This window comes from Tiliqua scincoides, chromosome 6 (genome assembly GCF_035046505.1).
Source record: "Tiliqua scincoides isolate rTilSci1 chromosome 6, rTilSci1.hap2, whole genome shotgun sequence".
NCBI classification, from domain to species: Eukaryota; Metazoa; Chordata; class Lepidosauria; order Squamata; family Scincidae; genus Tiliqua; species Tiliqua scincoides.
The window spans coordinates 22,342,202-22,354,841 of record NC_089826.1 but is presented as its reverse complement, the minus strand read 5'-3'; the positions used below and the strand labels follow the sequence as shown (position 1 = coordinate 22,354,841).

Sequence of the window (12,640 nt, the reverse complement as noted above, 5' to 3'; positions counted from 1 at the left end):
AAAAATCTTGTGTACATTTTGTGAAGAAAAGCACCAAAGTGATAAAGTATTATTAAGGTCTTTACCTGAAACCTAATTTCAACGAACTATAGCTGTAATACAGTGTTAAGAAATACTGTATAGTGTGGTCTCGATTCTGGGCATTTAAATGGTGTTACTGGTTGCATGTTGTGGTTCAAACGACAATTTTCCTTTAAAATAATCATATTTTATGCAGAATTACAACACTAATGTGATTAAAAATCTACAAGGATCAGATTTAACTTGTTCTATTTTTTTCCCATCCCATGTTTGTTTTTATAGCTGTACGCTATTCCTTGGTTTCTCACAATGTTTACACGTAAGCATTACCTTTTTCTTTCTTTTCTGTACTAGGTATAAAATTGTGTTGTGCACTTCCATTTTTGATTTAGATCATAAAGATTATATTCCTAATTAGCAAAATGAACACATACAATGGGCAACTTTGTAGGGCATACAAAGTTCAGCTGTAGTATAATGTTGTACATCTTACTGTATAATAAATATAGTTACTTTGCAGGGGAATTTTCCTACAAGCATCCACAACTGTGTAGAGTAATCCATATACTCTGCATGATATTTTCGGTGTGTCAGACAGCCCAATCCTATTGTTACCCCCCCCAACTGATGCAGTAATGCCAAAATGGCTACCACCGCATCCTGAGTAGGGGGGCAGTTGCAGAAATCTCCAAGCAGGGGAACATTTGTTCCTTTTGCAGTGTAGAGAGGTCTACTTGGACTTGCGCTAGTGAATTCCCTGGAGCAAGTCCACATGGACCCATGCCACAGGTTCAGTTCCTGTAAGGGGGGGTAGGATTCAGCAGTTGCCACTGCTGCTGAATCAGCCCCCTTCCTGGACCCAATCTACCCTTCCCCACCCCCATCACCCACTTCATTTCATCCTCCCCATTCTACCTCTCCCCACCCTGTTCCTTCTTCCCCACCATCCTACCTGCCTCTGTGAGTCTTTGTTGCACCTTTGGTGCATGCAGAAAGGCTCCAGTCTTTCCACCTGTGCTCTGGCAACATGCAACTCTGTGTGCAGTTGGAGTGTGTTTCGTAACAGCCATAAAGTAGTTAGTGCTGGCAGAATGTGCATTCCACCAGCACTATAGCCCAATAGGATTAGGCTGTAAGAATTGTAGCCTAAGTGTATATGTAAAGAAATGTTTGTAAGTTTTCTACAGCAGTTTTTGTAGAGAAAAACATTGCACCTAGTATGCTGTGATTTCAAAGTGATGGGAATTTTTATGATGGGAAATTGAAGTGACTTAAGTTTTGTTTTATAAATTAAACTGTTATTCAGGTACTTACTGTTCAATGTAGTCTGATTAATGTAATAATAATCACCACCACCACCAGTACTTGTATTTCGCCTTTCTTGGTCATTGGATTACTCCTTTGACTTTAATCCAAGGTGGTTCACATAGGTAGGCTTTGAGAATAATCATGATAATGTGGTGAACTGAGGTGAGTTAACATGCTCACTTAAAATCTTACAAATGTATTCCTTCTTTAGGAGGATGATATTCATTGTCCGTAATTATTATACATCCTGTTATTAAGTTTAGTAAGTACAAAATAAGAAATTATCTATTTAAGGATGGATGCACACATGACATTTCACACTCTTGAAACTCTGACTTCTGTGTAATACTGCAGGGTTTAATTGGATTGGCCACATGTGTAATAATTTTCAGATAAGATCCCATTGGGTTATAGCTAGCCTCACAAAGATAAGACTGTTGCATTCCCCCAGGATATGATGGTTATGGGAGGTAAGGCATGAAAGGATCAACAGCTGCTGAAAGTTAAAGCAGAACTAATAGACAGATAAAGGAGAAGCAATTTTAAATAAAGATAAAAATGCACTCAAAGAAAGAAGTACCTGTGACTGAACTCTCTGAAATGCATCTTTTAAAATTAGGTCTTGTTTATTATGAACCAGATTAGATAATCTTGAATTGGCACCACTCTTTGATGTGCTGATGTCCTACAATAGTATGTGTACCCAATTTAAGATTGCAATACTGTGCACACATATATGGGAGTAAGTAGCATTGAATTCAATGATGATCAACACAGCTATGTTTATTCAGAAGTTCCCTCTCAAACATGTGCAGTTAGCAACTGGGGTCTGCTGGTCTACTATTGTACTATAGAAAGCAAAAAGTAACGATATACTGCTTATAAAGTTGAGCTCAAGATTTTGAAAAGCCACTCCATGTTCTCTGTACCAGTTTTTCATGGAAATGACCGGCCATCTATTGTCTGCTTCTGCCTACTCATTCCTATTTTTTGCCAGTTATTTGAGCATCCTGGTCATGGCTAACAATGCAGTCCAGTGCATGTTTTCACAGGAGTGGGTCCACTTTACATAATGTTTAATAATTGTGTTCTCCTGTGGGTGTATTTTTCTCATTTTGCAGACGTTTTCCCTTTGCACAAAATCTTCCATCTGTGGGATACTTTGCTACTTGGGAATTCTTCCTTTCCATTCTGTATTGGAGTGGCTATTCTACAGCAACTGAGGGATCGGCTTCTCTCTAATGGATTCAATGAGTGCATTTTGCTCTTCTCTGATTTGCCAGGTATTAAATGCTTAGTTGCATTTCCATATTAGATGTCTTCTGTTAACTGTTTTGTGAAAGTTTATCTTGATATTTCTTTCAGGTTTTGAATTTAAGAGCTTTAGTGGGTAAATGGAAGAAACTAACATAGGAGTTGATACATAGCCCCTATATTTCATAGACTAGACTTTGTACAATCTACATATGAAGGTGCCTTTGATCAAGTTAGATCCTTGGTTTTTCTGGATCATTCTTGTCTACACTAACTGCCAACAACTTCCTAGAGAGGGGTGTTTTGCAGCCCTACCTGAAGAATCCAGGGATTTAATTTGGATCCTTCTGCATGCAGAGTGTAAGCCCTTCCATTGAGCTATGGTGGAAGTCTTACAGTTTATGCCACTCACATGGCAGGCAGCTTAGCAATATTAGATATGCTGAAGGTCTCCTCCAGAATGATCCTTACTGGCAGAAAAGGTTGGAGAAGTGTGAAGCTCTTGGTTTTGCCCTTCACCATCCTGCATTCTTTAGAAAGTAATTCCTTCATTATTTTTATTCCAAGAAGCAGGTCCATTAGTTTATGAAAGGATTTCTGTCCTTATATATTCACTTGTGCTTAATAGCCTTTTTCAAGGAGCAAGAGGCAGCTATGTTTATAAAGCAGCTCTCAAAAATTCATCAAAGGTGAATAATGGTATTTGTGAAACAGAAGCCATGCATAGCTGCCAGTGTTTAATCGCTTGCAGTCAAATATGCGTTGGAGAATCTGGCATTGGTGCAAAAGGAAAGTGATTTGTTAGCACGCACCTGCTCACCAAAGATTTTCTGCAATGTCAAGGCCTGCAAGATTGATGACATTTTACCTAAAGCTGTGAATCTTATTCTGTACATCTTTCACTTGCACGTACGTGATGTTCACAAATCTCAGTTTAGCCGTTGTACTTTTTTAGAGCTCAGGAAAATCCCTGATGGAAACGTCCATTGTTTTCATCAGTGCCTTGGTTATTAGTACAAGATAAATAACTGCTTTGTTTTCTGAACTACTTTTTGTTGAAAAGTGGTATACAGTGGGCCTCCCTTATCCATGGGCTCAGCATCTGCTGAGCATCTCAGAGGGCCTCTCCGATGCGACCAGAAACTGCTTCCAGTTGTGTGTGAGATGTGTTCTGGGACCAGTGAAGGCTGTGGAGTTGATTGTGGGCCTTCCTTGGCATCAGAAGACCTCCCCAACTCAACCGGAAACCACTTCTGGTTCACGTCTGCCACTTCCAGTCACATCCTGTAGGTGTTCTGAGACCAGGAAAGGTCACAGGACTTTCCCAGTCTTGGAATACCTCCTGGACGTGAGTAGAAGTGGCTTCCAGTCACTTCCAGGAGGCCTTCTGAAGAGGCTGAAGGCTTGTGCAACCTCCAGAGAGCCTGGCGCAGCCCCCAAGTGAGTCCTTGAGGCACCATGACCCTGAACCCCATGCATTCCTGATCCTCCATGGATACTGAGGACCCACTATGTAAATATTCTTATTAAAAATAATGTTTAATCTCACTACAATTTCTATTCAGCAGCTGGGCTATATTTTTCAGTAACCTTATATGTGACATCATAGAACCTGTAAAGCTATCAAACTATCTAAATGGATATCTGTTAACCCTGTTGGGATTTGAGGGTACAATCTACTTGTACCTGAATTTTCCAAAAATCTTAAGTGTGTGCGCAAGCTGAGACCTGTATCTTAAGTCCTGGTGTTCATAATTTCAGTAGCACTTTTGAGATCAAAGCACTTTACAGTATTCATCATGTTTGCTCTAACAAAATTCCTAGTGAGACTCACTGGCTTCAGTGTCATAATATAATAATAATATATAATATACAGTATTTATATACCGCCTTTCTTGGTCTTTATTCAAGACTTTATTCAAGGTGGTTTACACAGGCAGGCTTATTAAATCCACACAGGGATTTTTACAAATTGAAAGAAGGTTCTCTCTTTCAAGAACCACCACATTCAAGGTGTTACACTCCGACCTGGTTTAACATTCTGGCCTCCATCCTCCCACGCTCCGAGCAGATGGAACAGCTCAGCTGCAGCTTGCCAGCTGCTTCAAGGTCGCACGGTGCCGGTGGCCTCGAACTGGCGACCTTGTGGATGTTAATCTTCAGGCAAATGGAGGCTCTACTCTCTAGACCAGACCTCCTGCCTCCTGTCATAAATTTGCTTGTGGCCATTGCAAAATAGAGAAACTCATTTTAGGCTGTAATCCAGTACAGTGTTATCTGGGAGTAAATCCTATTCAGTGGGATTTACTTCCAAGTATATGCACATAGGATTGTGTTGTTAGGCTTGCAGTATAGCAGCCACTATGCATTCAGATGACAGTGTAAAACTAGTCATATAATTACATTATAAAATGTAATGAAAAATTTTTTAAAAACCGTGATCAGTCAAATTACTGGCTACTATTTATTTGTTTAAAAAATGTACCTCTCTTCAGGTATCTCAAAGTAGCTACCAAAAATTAACTAAAAACAATCAGTAAAATACACACAGTGGAACTCAAAAGCTGCAATTGAAACAGCCAAACAGCCATGAAAAGGACTAACAAAAATCAAAATTCATGGAAAGCCTGCAGAAAAAGCCAGGTCCTTAGCTTCTGATGGAACACTGGCAAAGAGAGGGACAACCTGACAATACATCATACTGAATTCTTCATGCTGACGGTCACTACTGAGAAGGCCCCTGTATGCAGCACTGCCAACCAAATTTCATAGGATGGTGGAACATGCAAGAGGGCATCTCTCTGAGATCTTTCAGGATGGGTAAATTCTTTTACAGTGCATCCAGTGACACTAGAAACCAAGGGCACTGTGTCTAGGCTCTGGTGCCTGGCAATGATGGAATAATTGCCTCTCTGAGCAACTCTGTCCTTTCCCTACTGTAATAGAATTAAGTATGTGAAACTGAAAGAATGCTTCCCCTGTTCACCCCTACCCCCATCCTTTTTCTTCCCTTCCTTTTGTTAATTTTGAGATTGAGACAGTACCCTTTTTTACTCCCCATAAAACACAGGTACAAACCTTGTACATCAATAGCTATATAAATAAGCAGTAATGATATTCTAATCCTGTGTCCTAGTTCTGTTTTTCTGAGCATCCAAAAAGACATATCTGTTTATTTTGGATGAATTCCCAATATAGTTAGAGTGGGTCTAATTCATCCCTACTAAACCCATAGTTGTTTTGAAAACCCTGAACTGGCCTCAGTTAGGTAACTTTGATATGACTACTAAATCTCTGCATACAAGACATCTAACTACTTAAGTAACTTCCTAAAATTCACTCCTTCAATTCAGCCACTGAGGTCACAGAGCAGTGAAAAGGGAAGTACATTTGCTGTGTTCTTGGACTTATTGCAAGGCTCCATCATTAGGCCAAATGTTCTGTATTGAATAAGATCTGCCCTCTTGGCCTCCTAAGAATAAAGGTGTGTTTGCCAATCTCTGTTGTTCTGTTCTCAAGCTTAACCCACTATTGGCACTCAAGTGTTAGACTGATGCTCTGTAGTGGGAAAGCCTTGATGGTTCCAATGTAATCCACAACCCCACCTGCATGTATTGGATGAAATAGTGCAATGGGATGGGCATCCCCTCCCCGCTCTTTGGCAGAGAGTTTGCAAAAGAAAGACAGGATTCTATACTGTAAATTCAGATTACTCATATGTTGTTTTTATAATTGTTCCTAGAAATCCCGTGTACGTATATTAGTTGTGAGTCAGGTCATTCCTTAGTACACTCTTTTTTCTCTCCTTTAGGCTGAGTAACAGTTTGCTTTGTTCCAGCATTGTTCATGTAAGTAGGTATTTGTAAACACAGGATGAGATTAGTACTGGAGTTTTTTCTCATCTGTGTGATGTGTTGCTTGCACCAATAGCCACTCCACATATTACTTTTTCCAAAATAGAAAATAAAATCATAACTGTTCCTCTCAGATACATGAACAAAATCCAGAACTAAGCCTTCAGTCAAGGATGGACAAGTCAAACACGGCTTGACTTGAGTCGAGTTGCAAGTCTCCCCCCCCCCCACTCAACTCAGAAATGAGTTATAACAGGGGCACTTTCCGAGTCACCCGGAGCTTTTTCGCAACTTGAAAAGACACTTGTCTCAAGTTGTTCCCTTTAAAAAGCCCGCCGTGGAAAAAACAGGGCTGCTACCAGGTTGTGTGTGTGTGTGTTGGAGTTCTCTTTAAACACTCCTGTGATGTTCCTATCCATCTGTAAACAAGGTGGGAGGGAGTGGGTCAGACTGTGTGAGAATGGGACAGAAGCAGCAGGAGGGAAGAGAGTCATGCACAGCAGCTGCAAGGCTTGCCAGCAGGGCCTAGGAGAGGGGGGTAAAGGGGGTAATTTGTACCCTGGCCCAGAGTCAGAAAGGGGGCCCAGGAGCCAAAGGAAGGGACCCAGAAAGTTCCTGGGACTTGACATTTTCCTATCTTACCTGAACTCGTTGCTGGGGCACAATCACGTGCCTGCAGTGTTAACTGCTGCTGCAAGCCATATACACCAGGCCCAGGAAAGTTTCCATGACCCTCCTTAACACAGTATCAAATCTGGGAGGAAACTGGCCTGCCACAGTAACTCTTTGGCTTGCAGATTCCATAACCATGAAAGAGTGTATAGAAGCTCAGGGACCCAGCTGTGGGAAGTTCATTTTGATCCATTATAGTGTGAGCCTAAATACGATGGTGCTAATTTTCTGCACTCAATTTTCTATATTTCAAAAATTTTAGAGAGACTTAGGAGTGTTTTTAATTTTCCATATTACTTTATCTAGCTGCCAATGCCACATGGTTGGATAGACCTGGGCTCTGCATCAAGAAGCCTAGTGGACCTGAGCTCCAAAGACTATTGTGGCTGTCAGCACTCTCCTGCCCTATTTTGCCTCCCCATTCTGTCTGCCCCCATTGCCCCCTTCCTCTTTGGGAAGAGGCCCAGAAGAAACTTTATGCCCCCTGCTAAAATTCCTCTCATAGGCTCTGCTTACCAGAACAACCTAATCCTTTGCAGCTCTACTCAGAAGTCATCCCATTTGCATTGGTCATTTAATGAGGCTTCCTTCTCCCAAGTAATAATGGAGCCATGAGGAGCCATGTGTTAGAAAGTGTGATCGCTATGAACTGCCTTCCCCCTGCCTCCTCCGTCTCTCTGGGCTTCTCCAGCCAATCTGAAGGAAGAACCCCCTTGGGTTCATCCTTCTGCCCTACCTCATCCCCCCCCCCCAAAAAAGCCAGACCACCCATCATTCATCCAATGACCATCAGTTCCTTTAGAGATGGGCAACAGAGCCCTCAAAAGCAAAATATTAACTGCCTGGCTGGAACTTTCCTGCTGCTCGCCCGGTCTGGATGATGGCTCCATGAGGTCTTTATGCTGTGAAAAAAGTAAACAAGCACACCCAGACACAGACAGGCTCCAGTGCACATGTGTGGAGAATCAGTGCCAAGTCAAGTGGCCTCAGACTTGAGTCAATGCCCAAGTCATTGGCGCAGGTGACTCAAGTCTCCTTGAGTCAGTGAAAAACGCTGATTTTCACAATTTGGACTCAACAGTCTTGAGTTCCCGTCCCTGTATTCAGTGCAGAATCTTCTATCTGAAAAACAGGAGTCTGAGATAACTTACTGTACTTATATGCCAGCATACTTCAGTTACATGGTCTCTGGATAGAAAATATAAAGAACTTTCAGCATAACATTACTACTTCAATTGAAAATATTTTTGGTGTCTGGCAAAGAGTTGAATCGAATCTTACTCTTTGAATAATGGATATATCTCAGCTGAAACTTTTACTGATAAAATGTACATTCATATGCACCACAGTGGAAACAAGGAGAGGCTCTGCAGACAAGGTGTACAACATAGCTGAAGAGGTCACTTTTTTTTTCTTACTGAATTGTTTGGTGAATTGTTTGTGTGCCTGCCTGGGGCTAGTTCTGTAGGCGAATAAGCAGAATGCTTTGGGACAGAGAGGTCAACCAACTCTCTAACATTTGCTGTTCCTGAGAATGGCACACAACTGATCTTTTTGATACAATTTTTACTTGGCATGCAGATTCCTTGGAAACAAAACTATGAATGATACATAAAGAGACATTATCATTTTATATGCTACATTTAGCTTTTTCTGTGCTTTTCCTGTTAGGGTTTCAGTCAGTAATCACTTGTTCAAGGGTCTTTTTTTCCTATAAGTGATCTGTAGAGAGTCTGTCAAGTAGTTAGCCATAAAATACTACCTTGTCACCTGTGTCTCATCTTTGTCCTCTGTGCTCTGTCATAAATGTAGACCATTGAAGCTACCTTGTAATGTAGACCTTTGAAGGTTTAAAACGGCTGCCAGCAGAGATCATAGAATGCTTGAGATTCCGTAAAGGGTTTGCCATTTATCAGTTTGCTTGAGACAGGCTTTTAAGAGTGTCACATGTAACTGTGGGTTGTAACTTGGAGTTGAATCAGTAGCAGCAGTAAGTTCCATGCATGACAGCTTTATCAAGTCGAGGAGACTAGTTTTATGACTAAAAATATTGCAACCCATTTCCCAGTGTTAGGTAACAGATTGTTTCTCTAGTTAATTAGTCCTATAGAAATAAGTTTATTACCAGATAGGTTGAATTTTTTTTGAGTAGCCCTGTGAAGGAAGAGGGCAAAATGGGAGCAGCCCTTAGAGCTTAGCAACAGTTTGTTCTCCCTTGCCCTTTGCTTCATTCTTATTACTGGCCAGACTGTGGTTACTGGGAAATAGGTAGTCTTGCCCTTGCCACCACCCAGGACACAGGAGCACAGACAGAAAGAGATCACTTTGGTAAAGCCTTATCCCAGGTCACCAAGGAACCCTGAATTCAAGGGTTTGGTTTGGTTTTTTCTTGAAGCCGGGCAGCAGCAGAATTTAAGCAATCTGTTAGGTGTGGCAACCTTCCTCCTCCTGATTGAACTTGGTCCCAGCAGGGGAAAAAAATCAGTGTTTTAAAAAATGCAAGCTTATTAAAAGGGCAAATGAGCAAAGCAGTTTAAAAGCAGGCATATGTGCAAAAAGATCAAAGCAAGACACATTATCTAAAATCAAACAGATGCAGCAAAACGGAGGGGTGCTTGGCAAAGGTTGGTATTATTGCAGGCAGCAAGCATTAAAATGCAAGCAGCAAATAAAACAAATTCTTGACATGATTCGTTGAATGCTGTTCCTATCCACGTTATCTCAGGATTCTAGTCTCTGCTATTTTTCGGTCAGTGGGTGTGCCTTTTCACCAAAGCAGCAACTGCTGTCAGTGATGGTCTGGAGGCAATGCACTCAAGCATCATTGTGCATGACACTAAAACACCTAAGATTAATGATGTCACAAACCCATCGGATTAAATTATTTTTTATATAATTGGCATCTCTGCCTGCCTCTGGAACTGGTCAGGTGGACTTGGATGTTCACCTATTGTATGCCAATCCTAGTGGGGCTGGGTCCAAGAGATGAAGGCAAACAATCCAACAAACAATCTGTTTGTTGTACTGTTGCCTTGCAGCAATGGGGCCGAATTTAGAGAGTCTCAGGAATATGTCCCAGGTTAAATGGCTACTGCAGCAGAATGTCTCAGCCTGCTCTTTCCCATTAGAGCTCAGGATGGTGCACAGAGAAGTTGGGCTGAGAAGAGCGAATGGCCCAGTGTCTCACCTACTGAGTTTCATGGCTAGTTTAAGGCTTAATCTGAGTCTTCCTGGCCACAGTCTGACTGCAATTATAAAAAGTTAGTATGTGATTTGATCTTGATATAGCTGCAAGAGCCATGACTCTTAAAAGTAAGCAACAATTTGAGTCAGCAGCAGCAATTTGGGTTAATTGAAGAATTTAAAGATTTGAAAAGCCCTCTTAACCCATTTTTAACCCATCCACAGGTGTACACATTTGGTCCCTGTTACGTATATGCAGTGTTGGACAGAAATGACTTGAAGAAGAGATGCTATGCCCTTGAGTTTTCAAACTGGCCATAGAACAAGTTGCATTCAACTCCAAACTCCAGGAACCCAACCAAGCATCTCTTGTTCAACACTTACTCAACATCTGGGAACAGAATCTGTTTTGAGGGCCCAAAGGTGATTGAGAGTCTATTCCAATTTCTTCTCAGAATTCAAGAAGAATGGGGACGTTCAAGTTTTTTTTTTAACCTGACCTGACTAAACAAGTTTCTTTGCAAGAGGCACTCTAAAATTGATCATTCATCATTACAGCCACTGAAGGAATCATAGTTGGAAGGGGCCTAACAGGTCATCTAGTTCAACTCCCTGCCTTAGGCAGGAAATCCTCTTAGAGCATCTCCAACAGGTGCTTGTCGAGCCTCTGCTTGAATATTTCTAGTGAGGGAGAGTTCACCACCTCTCTCGGCAATCTGTTCCACCACTGAACCATCCTTATTGTCAGGAATTTTTTCCTGATGTCTAATCAAAATCTCCTCTCTTGCAGTTTATACCCATTGGTTCCAGGTCTACTTTCAGAGACAGCTGAGAATAAATATGACATATTTTTCCATATGACAGCCCTTTAGGTTTTTTAAAAGAGCTATCGTATCCCCTCTCAGCCTTCTCCAGGCTGAACATGCCCAGTTCCCTCAACCTTTCCTCATAGGGCTGGTCCTCCAGCCCCTTGATCATCCTCGTTGCTCTCCTCTGAACCTGTTCCAGTGGCTGCATCTTTCTTAAAGTGGGGTGCCCAGAATTGGACACAATACTGAGGTATAATTAGTGCAGAGTAAAGCGGGACCACAGCTTCTCGTGACTCGGAAGCTACGGTTCTGTTAATGCAGGTTAAAATCACATTTGCATTCTTTGCAGCCATATCACACTGCTGACTCATGTTCATCCTGTGATCCACCACAACTCCAAGATCCCGCTCACATGTAGTGCTGCCAAGCCATGTACCTCCCATTTTACACCTGCATCTTTGGTTGTTTTGCCCAAGTGCAGAACTTTGCATTTATCCCTGTTGAACTTCATCTTATTCATTTCAGCCCAGTATTCCATTTTGCCTAGGTCTTCCTGAAGGCTTCTACTGTCTTCTCTTGTGTTTGCTACTCCTCCCAGTTTGGTGTCATCTACAAATTTGATGAGGCTCCCTTGTATCCCCTCATCCAAGTCATTGATGAAGCTATTAAAGAGAACCGGGCCCAAGACAGAGCCCAGGGGTACCCTACTCAAGACTGCCCTCCAGGTTGATGCGAAGCCATTGATAAACACCCTCTGTGTATGGTTCAGCAAATGAATTATTTGACTTCCATATATCTAATAGAAGAAAGCTTTCATGGACCTATCAGGGTCAGTCACAAGACACATAGAAGGAGGCACTGTCCTTGTCCTTCAAGCTTACATAAGCTTCAGGGAATTCATGAAAATCCATTGGTGGCCCATCTAAGACAGCAGGTGCTAGATTAGGGTGCAAATCCCATATCTGTGCAAATCCCAGCACACTGCTCCTTAGCATACAAGGAATAAAGGAAAATTCAGTGTCCCTTGGAACTTTGTAGGCTTTATAAGCGCTATTTAAGGAAAATACCTTGTGTCTTTGTTGCTACTGCCTCTTCTCCCACTGCTACCCCAGACCAGTAAATAAAACATGAGAGGAACTTGTAGTGGAGAGGTTGGGATTGACGAGATGAGGTTGCCTAGGTAGGCATTTACTATGGGCACAATCCTAACCAGGTCTTCTCAGAAGTAACTTCTATTTTGTTCAGTGGGGCATACTCACAGGAAAGTGTGGATAGGATTGCAGCCCATGTCTCCAACTCAGTGGTTCTCAAACTGTGGGTCTGTGGCCCACAAGTGGGTCATGACCCAATTTTTGGTGGTTTGTGAAAATGACAGGGAAGATAAGGCTATGTGCATCAAGGGTTAAACAACCCTCTACTTGGGAGGAACACTACTGCCCAATCACCATTATAGCCGCAGAGCCTTGAGTGGTTGATAAAGTGAAACTTTGTTTTCAGGTGGGTCCTGATGCTAAAAAGTTTGAGAACCACTGCCTAACT

The 12,640-nt window shown here is 41.9% G+C and overlaps 1 protein-coding gene across 1 annotated transcript in view; it reads left to right on the top strand.

Moving 5' to 3' along the window:
- TBCK (TBC1 domain containing kinase) overlaps nucleotides 1–12,640 on the top strand; it is a 127,489-nt gene that overhangs the window by 74,925 nt on the left and 39,924 nt on the right. The window contains exons 20-21 of the mRNA XM_066631766.1: nucleotides 304–340; nucleotides 2,451–2,612. Coding sequence (XP_066487863.1) covers nucleotides 304–340; nucleotides 2,451–2,612 — 199 coding nt within the window. The remainder of the gene's footprint in view (nucleotides 1–303; nucleotides 341–2,450; nucleotides 2,613–12,640) is intronic.